The 13,261-nt window shown below is 35.8% G+C and overlaps 1 protein-coding gene across 1 annotated transcript in view; it reads right to left on the reverse strand.

The window, feature by feature from the left end:
• Window positions 1-13,261, reverse strand: part of STPG2 (sperm tail PG-rich repeat containing 2) — a 190,559-nt gene that overhangs the window by 94,422 nt on the left and 82,876 nt on the right. Inside the window, 2 exon segments of the mRNA XM_032224340.1 lie at window positions 2,607-2,670; window positions 8,662-8,745. Coding sequence (XP_032080231.1) covers window positions 2,607-2,670; window positions 8,662-8,745 — 148 coding nt within the window.

A 13,261-nucleotide genomic window follows, 5' to 3' on the forward strand; every position in this document is an offset into this window, starting at 1 on the left:
ATTTCCAGGATTCTTTGTAATTGTATGGTATAAAAATATATCTAGTGAGTAATTAAATAAAAGTTCCTCTATAAAGTAGAATATAATGTACGTATGAACATAAATACAAAATCCAAGAGCAGTGCCAGAGTTTTCAAAAACTTTAACTCAAGTGATTTCATTCATGTGGTGATTGTTAATATTTCCCATGAAAGCTGAAACTTCATTCACTTTACAATGACTGACATCTACTGGTCAGAAGAATGTACGCATATGTTCATACATACCAATGAGGCGATAATTATTATTTTATATTATAATAATAACTTTTAATAGTCTATGAAATTAATGTTCAGCTACACCATTATCTATCATTTGCAGAAAGGGAATGAGACTTGGAATTCATCAAGAGAGTTTGTCGTCACTCTGTTTGCCCCAAAGCTGTATATTTGAAACATAAAACAAATTCCTAAATAAGAAACATCATCAAAGTTTCCCTCTCATCATTCATTCAAGCACAATTTTGTGAGTGAAAATGCAAATGCATGCTTATGAGGACATGAAGCTTATCAGAAAGGGAAGGAGGAAATTTGCACAAAAGAGGAACTAGCTTATTATGTTGTTCTATCGATCTGTCAATGGTGAAACATTTTTTCCTCACACAAAATTAGAATGTTTGAGGTTCAATTCAGAAAAAAAAAAGTTAAAGTCCTATTTTGATTATAAGCTTCATACTAATTATTTCACTGTCTCCTAAGACTGATTTTTCCGCTGCACAAATTGTGACAAGAAGACCTTGCTGCATGAGCAGACTTATTTCTCTACATTAATTAATGAATATTCTCACAATATTTTTGACATTCAAATTCTGAAAATCCTAACATGATACTAGAATGCAAAGCAACACAGGAGGGAAAAGAGGGGGGAAAAAACTAATTAAGAACAGATTCCCCGAGAGTCATAATCAACATTTTTTTCCTATCAAGATTAGTATAAAAACACCTCCATAGGAACCAAAAGAGATATTTTCATGGTTCTATTAACTGAGATTTAAACCCTGTGTAGTGTTAAAAACTCTCAAAGACCTTTGATGAACTCCAAACAACTTGACCAAAAAAATTATTACAATGTATACTGCTGATCACTGCAATATCGCCACTTATTTAACAATAGCCATGGAACAGAAAAAAAACATTAGATCTTTGCTTCAGCAAATACTGGTTATTTATATGCAAATAACCTATCATTATTAGTGTGAGGGAAGATGCATAAAAGGAGGAATAAGTAATCATTGGAAAACATTAATGAAACCTCTTTTAAAACTTAGTATTGTGTGAGATCACACATATGCATCCTACACTAGAATGAAAGTCTTAAACACATTCACTGCCTTGAATTATATATTTAAAAGGTGAGATCATCATCATAAAATAATTTCTGTATCATAGAAAATGGTGATATTAATCTTTCAGATCCACATGTCTGGTTCAGAATACCTCAGTCCCAAAAGTGTGAATTCTGTTTTGATCATCAACTTTGAAGGAATAAAATCATTGAGTAGCGAATATGTGGAAATTAGGACAAAAGCTAGCTATTTTCCAATGTCCTAAAGTTCATTTTCTGTCATGAACAATTGACCATTCCAATATACCACATTAAAAAACAGAGATCTTTCCACACTGTGGATCATATATGACAAGAAGACAATATATTACTCTAAGAATTCATAAGATATCTTTCTGCAGATTAAAAAAAATCAGAAGCTGTGCATTACTGTAAAATTATAATATCATATTCAAATTTTACAAGTGTAGAAACTTATTAGAATGCATAAAATTCTAAAACTGTAAGATTTTATTCATAGGAAAATTTGTTTTCTTCTTCAGTTTGTTTTATTAAGTTCATATTGCGAACAGTCTAATTGAATAGTGGATCTTTATGTTTCAGAAGTATTCTTGGGTTCTTTGTTTCACTAGCTTTGATGTTTCATTTAAAATTCCAACACAGAATGCCCCCTTCTTTTCCCTGGTACAGAGAATTCTAAAATCTGCTAATTATTAATACAGCTACACCTTCCACTCTGTTCCTTGTTTGGACCACTAGTGAAAATGTATTTTGATCTCTTTGGTAAGATAACTTTGAACAAAATGTATTATTTTTATCAGGTTGCATAAAAACAACAAATTGCCAATGGTTATAGAAAAGGACTATCTGTAACAGTAAATGTTTCAAGAAAAGAACATCAAAGAAAAACTGAAATTGATATAGCACGTACTGTATTTTGATAGGTAAACTTGTATAAGAGCAGCAGGAGAAAACTATTATTCCATAGTTTAAAGATAAACACAACTAAATTCCACAAAAAGCCTGGTTATTTTACCAAAATAACATTCATGCTATAGTAGCAGACTCAGATATTGAATTATTAGAGACATGTTGCCATTACTTATAGCATTACATACCAGAGGTTGGTTACTCCCGGTTTGGCTCGGATCGGTCGAACTGGTAGTGGTAGTGGCAGAAGGATCTGCCTATACCTGCCCGGACACTGTGCATGCACAGAAGTGTCATGCGCAACCATGCATGCAAGCACAAGCGAACTGGTAGTGCCGGGATTTGAAACCCACCTCTATTACATACTGAGAAAGGGGGATGTTTCAGCATACTCAAGGAAACACAGATGTTGCAGAACTACAAAAAAAAATCTTTAGGAAAAGAAAATTTAAGGGATACCAAAAAGACCCCAAACAGCATAATGAGTTCTAACCTTTCTTGAATATCTATTGAGATTTTTGCAGGATAGCATCACGTTAACCAAAGCAAGTTTGACTGACCAAAAACTCTAATATGAGCACCATATATTGCACTATAGTTGCCTTATAACTCTTCCTTGACACGAAAAATGCTGTATTAATTAAAATGTTGCGCTAGGACTAACACTCAGCTATGAAAATTCTGGACAACTTTGAACAAATCCTTCTCCTTTAACTGAAAACACCTCAGGAGATTGGTGCTTTAGGAAAGAATAAAGGAAATCTCCATGTATTCTATGCCAAACACCTGTGGACAATAAATTGATAAAATTAGAAAGGTTTATATGATTGTATTCTATAAATAACCTCTGTATATGTGGTACCTCCTCTTCCAAATATTATAAATTCAGATGGTGAAATATATTTTTATTTATTTATTTATTTTTGTCTAGCATGTATAAGATAATAGATATAAGTAGATACAAGATTATGATACATGAAATGGATACGAATGAAGTTGTTAGTACAGGGACAGTCGGCACATTGGTGCGCTTATGCACGCCCCTTACAGACCTCTTAGGAATGGAGTGAGGTCAACTGCAGACAGTCTAAGATTAAAGTTGTGGAGGTTTGGTGAAGAAACCACTGAGTTAAGTAATGCATTCCAGGCATTGACCATTCTGTTGCTGAAGTCGTATTTTCTGCAATCGAGTTTGGTACAGTTTACTTTAAATTTGCAGCTATTGTGTGCTCGTGTATTGTTATGGTTGAAGCTGAAGTAGTCAATGACAGGTAGAACATTGTAATAGATAATTTTATCTTAGGTCAGACTGAAAGCTGTGTAGTTCTAAGTTGTCTAGGCCCAAATTTCAAGTCTGGTAGCATAAGGTATTCAGTTGTGAGCAGTGGAGTTGAGGACTCTTCTCGTGAAATATCTCTGGACTCGTTCAATTGTATTAATTTCTGATATGCAGTGCGGGTTCCAAACAGATGTGCTGTATTCAAGAATTGGTCTAGCAAATATTTTGTATGCTCTGCTTAGTGATACAGTGTTACCAGAGAAGAAGCTACACAGGGTTAGGTTAACAACTCTTAGTGTCTTTTTGGCAATGTTGTTACAGTGGGCTATAGCGGATCACATAGATACTTAGATATAGGATTGTATTATTTATAATAATTGTTTAAACAATCATATTTCCATGCACCAGCAAGTTATCAACCTGTCCTTGTCTGTATTGGAAGCTATAAGTATAAACTTAGAATGGTATGCATAGGAAGCTTCATCCATGGAAGCAATGCCATATGTGAAACAACCACAAATATCCCAAGACCCAGACATTTACAGTTACATACATTCACAATACTATTCAGAATCAGGGCAAGTATATTACCAATCATTTGATGAGAACAACGGAAGAGACATGTTTGACATTATAACTTCATTTCTCTGCTTTTAAATATTAAATACTTCTTATAGATCAATGTATTTTCTTAAATGGCCTTCACCTTTGGTAATTACGATTATAATTTGCTGCTTCTAAATACTCTTACTTAATTCAATCGTTCCTCAATGCCCATCTTTCTTGGATGGTAATTACCCAACTGTAAAGTCCTCAATTTTTTCTGTAGCTGAGCCTGAATATGATTGTCTCCGTGGGCCTTTGCTAATACTATCTACCGTATATGTAAAAATGTTAGGTTGCAATTTGTTCTTTGTCGGATTTCATGCACCTCAATGGTCTTATATACATAGCTGAACATAAGTAAAATTTCTTATTTTTCCTTGAAAGGTTTTGCCAAGTTCACAAAAAACATCAGAAAGAACAAATATTAGTCCAATTATGCAAAATTACTGAGCTCATGAAAGGAAAAACATAAAATGCCATACAATGGAAAGTTAATGGTGGTTGATTCTCTCCTATCAGGAAATCAGTTCCATAGACAACTAAACAGTAAAAAGAACTTCAAGATATAGAATCTTTCATTTTTTTCTGATGAAAAGACCAATGTTTTCAGCAAACATTTCAAATGTGTACTAGAAGCACAGCTTATATACCAGGATGACTATCTAAATTTCATTCTAATTTATTGTCTATTGTTTTGGAAGAGAATTTATGAGAATTAAAGCATGCATTAATTAAATGTCATGTGGTCAATTATTCCCTTTGGGAACAAGTCAAATCTACCTGCTAACTATAATAGCTAAGGAAACTCTCCTACAGAAACCATATTATCTCCATGTGATGATTGCTGAAGACGTATCATGGCCCTTCTGAAAACATCACAAAAACATCTAGTCTACTATTTTACAGTAGATGCAAGAGTAGCAGATTAGAGGATGCTGGTTAGGTGGAGGATAGAAATGATCTAGGGCAGGGGTGTCAAACTTGTGTCGTCACATTGTCACATGATGTATCACAACTTTTCCCCCCTTCGCTAAAACAGGCATGGGCGTGACCAACATGTGACATATCCTCCCTCAAGCCACAAGTTTGATACCCCTGATCTAGAGCTATTTTAATATTCTGATTATATGCCTATCTTAACACTCTCAACTATAATCATAGTAATTTTAAGTGTAAGGTAATTAAAATGAATTTGAAGGTTATCTAGAATTTCACTAAAAAGGAATGAACAATGAAAAAATTGAGGAACATTGTAAATCTCAATTTACATTGAAATTTTTGTATTAAGAGAGTCCGTTGCTCTGAATAATTCAATTAAAAAAAATGCATCATGTACGGAAAGCTTGGAAAAAAGCAACTCTTATTACTAACTTAATCTATATGCATTAAAGGAAAAAAGAATTCTTATATAGCATACTCCTACTCTGCATCTGATATTCCTATTTCTCTGTTTTTTATTATTTCCACACTGTATTAATATTTGAAAGTTCTCTCATGAGAGGAAGAGAAATGGGCATCTGTACTCATATTAAATGTGGTTCAGGAGCATTTAAACAAGGCAGGTGACAGGAGTTCTTCATTAATACTACTGTAGTCCAAAATATTAAGCGGTTTGTTGCTTTTCCTCAAGAGATTCGCACACATTTTAAAACATCTCTAGCACACTTCTTCCATGCTAAAAGAAAGGTTAAAAAAAAGACTGCATAAAGCACTGTGCCAATGTTTTCAAATGTTCACTTGGAACAAGCTATAATTGCTTTCCCTGGCAGTTGTGTCTACACAGACCAATTTGAATACCTCGGGAGCCTTCAGATCCTGCTACTCCAACTAACAAGTATCTGAGATCTTCAAGCCTCCACTTATGATTTTAAGAGATATGATACAGTAGTCAAGGGAAGCACTGAGATCCATTGTAGAGGTCCCTTAGATAATATTTCATTTCCAACAAAATGCAGTGCAAAAGAGAAAGGCATACTTATTACAAATAACCAGGGAATTATTATCTGAAACATAACCAAAACAAACAAAAACCTCTGTTCAATGGATTATAGGACATTTTATTCTGAATTTGACGAGCTCTCTCATATCCAGGCAAGATTAGCATTTTAGTGAACAATAGTTGTCAAATAGTGGTGGGATTCAACTGGTGTAACAACCGGTTCGCTGAGTGCACACTTCGTGTTCCACGTGTGCACAGTGCATTTGAAAAGTTACCTTCTACTGTAGCCCCAGTGCACAACAGCTGAGACGTGGCAATCCCTCTGGGGTGGGCAGGCAGGCCCAGCTGAAAGTCAGAGCGAACCGGTTCACTCCCAGCTGATCGTCGGAGCTACTGGTTTGCCCGAACCAGTCAGAACCGGTAGAATCCCACCCCTGTTGTAAAATCCCTTCATGCAAGAACTTCACAGCATCCTCAAAATTTGCTTTAGAAGAAGAGAAGTCAACTTAAATATCATTGCACTTCTCCCAGGAAAAATAATCCAGACTTTTAGTCTGTCATCCTGCATCATTCTATTCTACGGCATGCTCATGGGCTCAGATTCTGCAGAATCAGAAATTAGAAAACCACCATCTATGGTGGTAGGAGAGACAGGATGCTAAGGTCCAAGTTTTAGGAAAGGAGAAAATCCAACAATATCATATTTTCATGGCACAAGACATTAAAATACTGACTACTTATTACAAGCATAGACCAAAACCAGGAAATGTTTTGAGAACTAGTGCAAAAGCTACTGTTTGAGAATGTGTATGAAGTTATCAATGAAGTTGTCGATCGTGACCCGTCAAAAGCGCGGAGGACAAAATCGCGCTCGACGAAAGCGCGCATGGGGACATCATCACAGCGCGATGAAAAAAATTAAAATTGAAATAAAATTAAAATTAACGCAAGCCGATCACATAAAGGTAAGGGTTAGGTTAAGGGTTAGGTTAGGGTTAGGTTAAGGGTTAGGGTCAGGTTTAGAGCGTTAGCGTTAGGTTTAGCGTTAGGTTAAGGGTTAGCGTTAGGTTTTTCGTTACGTTAACGGTTAGGTTTAGGGTTAGATTTAGGGTTAGGTTAAGGGTTAGGTTTAGGGTTAGGTTTAGGGTTAGGTTTGGGGGGGTTAGGGTAAGGTTTTAGCTTTATTTTTACATTTTTCGATCACAGCGCGATGTTTTCGTCACGCTGTGATGACGTCAAATGCGCGCTTTCGTCGAGCGCGATTTTGTCCTCCGCGATTTTGTGGTGGAACCGTTGTCGATAACATATTTTTTTGTAATCATATTAGCTATGATATAATGCTGCTCAATTCAAATGGAACTCCATTCCCCACCAGCAATTCCCCATATTATATTACATCTAATAATTATTACTTTAATATCCATCTGAGTATAATGGAATACAACACAAGACACTGCTGCACAAGTAAGAGACATTAAAAAAACCCAAAGAACAAATAAACAAAATGTCCATCTTTTTTTTTAATGCCTTCAGACACTTAGGGATGGTATGTCTTTCTCAATCCTCTACAAGAGGCCTGGTAATTTGAGAGTTCTGCATAGTAACTTAGTTGCTCCTACTATTGCAAGCTTTTGGACAGAAAACTCTGGTGTTGTTCTTGGGATCTGCTGGACCAGAGGTGGGTTCCGACCGGTACACCCTGGGAAGCACGTACGGGGGGCTGAAATTGGATATCCATTTGTGTACCGGGGGCCCCAGAGGCCCCATACTGGTATGGTCCTTCCCCTGGCCTGCCCCCCCCCGCTCGCTCCCCTCACCTGCCCGGTCACCACTCACTCTCTTGCCCCATCTGTCCGCACCATGTTTGCCCTGCCCACCCACTTCCTTTGTAAGAGCAGAGGACTCGGCTGTTGGAAGAAACCCGCGCATGCTTCCTTCTCTTTGACAGCTGCCTGGTTTCCAATGGGGTGCAGAGAAATCCATGCATTAGAGAGGGAGGAAAGGCAGTCCCTAGCAGAAGCTCAGCCTTCTCATCCCTCTAACACATGGATTTCTCCCCACCCCATTAGAAACCAGGCAATTGTCAAAGAGAAGGAAGCGTGTGCAGGCTTCTTCCAACAGCCGAGGAAGGACAGGAGTGGAAGATTCGGCTATCTACATACACTACCTAGAGAAGAAAAAGGAAGGAAGGAAGGAAGGAAGGAAAGAGAGAGGGAGAAAACAGACACAGGAAGGAAGGAAGGAAGGAAGGAAGGAAGGAAGGAAGGAAGGAAGGAAGGAAAGAAGGAAGGAAGGGAGAGAACTTATGATTATAATTGAGCCCAAAATTTTGGTTGCTAAGCAAGAGCATTGTTAAGTGAGTTTCACCACATTTTACAAGTTGGCCATGCCCACCCGGTCACACAACTGCCAAGTCACTCCCAACTAGTCACATGACCACCAAGCCATGCCCACAAAATAGGCCACACCCACAGAATAGAATAGATAGTAAAAAAAATTGAAACACACCACTGCGCTGGACTCATAGTTCCAGCTTAAGAGTCAATGCCCTAAGTGGTCCAACAGGGACCACTTTGGTCTTTACTTTCCACACCCTCTCCAGTTCCTCCTTCAGGTCCTGGTACTTCTCCTGCTTCTCATACTCCTTCTTTCGGATGTTGCTGTCGCACTTCCATTTTTTTTAATGAATATTTTAATTACAGTAATAAAACTAATGTAAACTAAGATAGAAAGTAAAGTAAAAAGAGAAGATTGTAAAGAAGGAAGAAAGAAAAAAGTGAGATAAAGGGGGGGGGAAACATATAAAGAAGTGATTTCCAGTCTTCCTCACAAGTCTAAGCAAGTTTAGTAGCACTTCACTCTTTAAGATTATAAATAGATCTCTCTTCTTCCAATATGCATCCCTTATATGTAAGGAAATCTGTAAAATACCAACTTTTCAATCCTGGTATCACCCAAAAATCCATTTTATAAATATTTTATAAAAACATGTCTTATTTTAACCTTGATCAAATAAATCAACTTTATATTTCTTTCTTTTACTTCTGAAAATCTTTAATATTATCATAGCATTTGATCTCTTAACTCTTCGCCTCATCATAAAAGCTTTGTATCTTTAATCTCTGTTTTGACTTAAAGTGGACAAAATTGTTTTCTACAAAATGTTGTTTATTTTATATAAGTTCCAAATACTAAGGTCCAAAATCTTATTGTAAAGTTTCAATGTTTCAAATTTGTCTGGACTTTTGTATTCTTACTTCAAAATCTTACTTTGTTTTTTGCCTTTTATTTTAATTTTTTCAAGTTCTTAAACTTATAGTTAATAAAAATGAGCTCACTAGGTGGCTTTTTAACTTGTTGTTCCAAATATCTCTAATAGCTTTTAAGATGGTTAAATAAGCAATTTCCTAAAATGGTTAGAAACCGAAGTTAGCAAACTTAGTATCCTTCAAAAGGCTCTACTGTGGTTGTGACCTTGATGACTGATCCCTTCATCTCTAGGAGTTCAAACCCACACAAGATCACTGCCTGTAATCTTCTTATGAGGAATAGCAATATGAAGCACATGTGGGCACAATATTTGATGGTTATATGCTATTATGTGCACTCTTTCATTAGAACACATTACACTTGAGCAACACGAGCTGCATTGGTTGCCAGTATATTTTTAGGTTCAGTTCAAGGTTTTGGTATTGACCTATAAAGTCCTATAAGGCACAGGACCAGGTTAATTTGGGGGACCACTTAATCTTGGTTAAATCTAACCATCCCAGCCAGACCAACAGGCGAGATATATTATGGGTCTCATCTGTGGAAAAAGTGTCACTGGTGGGACTCAGGAAGAGAGCCTTTTCTACCCTTGCACCCATCCTTTGGAATAGCATCCCCCTAGAACTTAGATTGCCCCTGACCATGCCAAGCTTTCAGAAGGCCCTTAAAGACATGGCTTTCACTGTGTTTGGAAATCCAGAGATGGTGAAGAATTCTTACAATGGTGCTATAAGCTAGACGCAAGGATGGATGTTGGTTACTGACAATGGTTATTTTTCTTTTATTAATGTTTCATATGTTTATATAAGGGACGCAATGGCTCAGTGGCTAAGATGCTGAGCTTGTCGATCAGAAAGGTCAGCAGTTCAGAGGTTCAAATTCCTAGCGCCGTGTAACAGAGTGAGTTCCCGTTCTTGTCCCAGCTTCTGCCAACCTAGCAGTTCGAAAGCATGTAAAAATGCAAGCAGAAAAATAGGGACTACCTTTGGTGGGAAGGTAACAGCGCTCCATGCGCCTTCGGCGTTTAGTCATGCTGGCCACATGAACACGGAAACGTCTTTGGACAGCACTGGTACTTCGGCTTTGAAACGGAAATGAGCACCCGTCCCTAGAGTCAGGAATGACTAGCACATACGGTACGTGCAAAGAGAACCTTTATCTTTAGCTATATTGTTTTTACTGGATTGTTACTTAGTTAGGTGGGATTGGTGGCTTAAATATATCAAGTAATAATACAGAAGTTTGCTGCAACTTATTTCCAGGCCACCTTGTGCTTTTACATATGCAGCCTAAGAGTACAGATTACAAGCTTTAAATACTTTCAGCTATTTTGGAATACAATGTTACAAGCCAAAAACTAAAGAGAAGATTTAATTAGTTTTCACAGCACAGTAACTGTATTATTAAAAGGGACTGGACAAAGTCATAGAAAAAGTGGACACAACTACCATTATGTGATCTGTCCAATTAATTTTGAAATAAAATTTATTTGTTACTTCAAGTAATTTCCTGTGTGAATGTGCCACGAAACATAATGAGTTTTAGCAATGATTCAAAGGATAGCTCTTAGAATCAACGCAATGAATGAATAGCTGTACATTGTTTCACGTATTACTAATTAAGTGTTAAACATCAATCACATAAAAATTGCACTAAGCAAAGCTCATATCTACCAAATACAATGTAACAGAAATAATGATAGATGAGACTAAACACACAATGTTAACTGATAAAGCAGAGTTGGCTGCATCTCTCTCTCTCTCTCTCTCACACACACACACACACACACCTATTCTTTCATAATAGCAATATAGTAGCAACATTTAAAGCAAATATTATTCTTAATAATGTAGAATATTTTAAGATGGTATTTAAAATCATAAAGTAGCTTTGTATTTTATATTGGCAGTAATTTTACTGAAATAAAAATGAACATTTGCTGATCCATTGCTATATTTTAATTTTATTTTTATATACAAGGATCTCATATCAACAAATATCCAAATATCATTCAGGAAACACAAGATCGTTCCATTGTACCAATGGCCTTCATTTGTTGGGACAAACTGTGTCTACAATGAATCCTACCACCTCAGTCTCAGAACAGTGAGTGCCACTGATGCATTAAGAGGTGTGTGTTTTTTAATGTAACAATGCAAAGTGGTAGATTTATGTCTTGGAGTAAAAGATTAGGCTCTCTACAATGATTTACTTAAACAATCTGGCATATTTTTTTCCCCTAGAGCAGGTTGCAAAATTAACCTTCAAAAAGACTTTTCTACAACAGCACAGCCGAAGATGCAGCAGTACTTCAATGGGTAAGATAAGGCTGTTGGTTTTGTAAAACAAATGCTCAGCATAAGGCATAAATTGCATTGTGTTGCATTTTAACTCCCATCATTTCCAATTTGCATGGCTTTTACTGGGGAAAAGCTGAACAAATGGATCATTTTCCATATATGAAATTATGGAATAATATACAAAGAAATTGTGTCTATAGTTCTCATTTCTGCATTTGATGTCTCTTCATATTTAGAAACTTCTCATCTTGTAATATATGACAAAACTAGCACTAGATTCCAGTTTCTGAGTATTCTTAGTGGTGATGGTGATACAAGCCCCATGGACATAAACTCAACTCTTGATAGGTATACCAATTAATGATATAGGGTTTCCTGCAACCTCCAAGGTCCCTTCCAACTCTGTTATTCTATATTCTAATTTAAAAAGTTTTTTATTAAACATAAATTAAAATGTGGACACAGTGTAAACCTTCCTGGCAGAATCTATGTCATGCATACTAAGATATTCAGTTATACATTGTAGCCACACTGTTTTTTTACCATTTGACCCATACCAAAGAAAAAAAGTAACCTATTTCCAGCCCTGTTGATTTGTACATCTTGTACATTCTCACATTTATCATTTCATACATAATTCTAGTCTCCATTCTATGAATCTTGGCTCATGCCTATTTTGGCCTTTCCCTTTATATTCCAACCATCGATAAAGTTTATCCCAGAACTGATAATATTCTTATCTTATTCTGTATTCTGATGATAATTCATAGTATATATTTTACTTATCGTTTTACTGACTGCTGAATAGAATGAAACAACTTTATTCTGTGAAAAGTTTGTGAATTTCGGTTTTTGGAATCAAAATTTATTAATCTTATTGTCTTGTAAATCAACAGTGATCAACCCTTGAATTAGATCTTAAGAATCAAACTAAAATTATATAATTTGATTCATTAAATGAAGTATTAGTTAATAGAAAAGATAAATAGTTAAATAAAATCAAGGCAAAAATGAAATGAAATGGAACTTACAATTTTAACTTGCATTTTGCATACCTAGTGATTTATTCTTTTCCAATAGATACCTGTCAGCCATATTATTACTGCCTTCAAAGAAGTTTACTTTAATAGATAACTGAGTCAAAATTTAATGGAGCTCCTTTTTGTGTTTTCATCCTTTATTTATTATAGTTTATTAATATTTGTTTTATATGTGATTTATTTGTGGTTTCATATCTTACTGAACATCACTTTGAATTTATCTCTGAAACAGGCTAAGAATATTTTAAATGTCTTAACTAATTAACTTTGAATACACATGCCAAATATGAATGTAGATATATCACGATTCTGACAAGCCCAAAAACAAAACCAAAGTCATAGCGAGGCTTTATTGTATAGCGAATATCACCTGAAACTACAAATTCCAAGTAAGGAGACAATGTTATCATTGCAAGAGCTGTTTTGGATTCCTCATCAGCTTTTAGGATTTATCATGTTATATATGAACCTGGTCTTGTTGTTTTACAAAGGATAATGCTAGAGTTCCAATAGATTAGATATACATAGCAAGGGGTTTAACTGTTCAGTTGTTAGTATTTTATGAATTTTGTTC

Source organism: Thamnophis elegans, chromosome 9, assembly GCF_009769535.1.
Source record: "Thamnophis elegans isolate rThaEle1 chromosome 9, rThaEle1.pri, whole genome shotgun sequence".
NCBI classification, from domain to species: domain Eukaryota; kingdom Metazoa; phylum Chordata; class Lepidosauria; order Squamata; family Colubridae; genus Thamnophis; species Thamnophis elegans.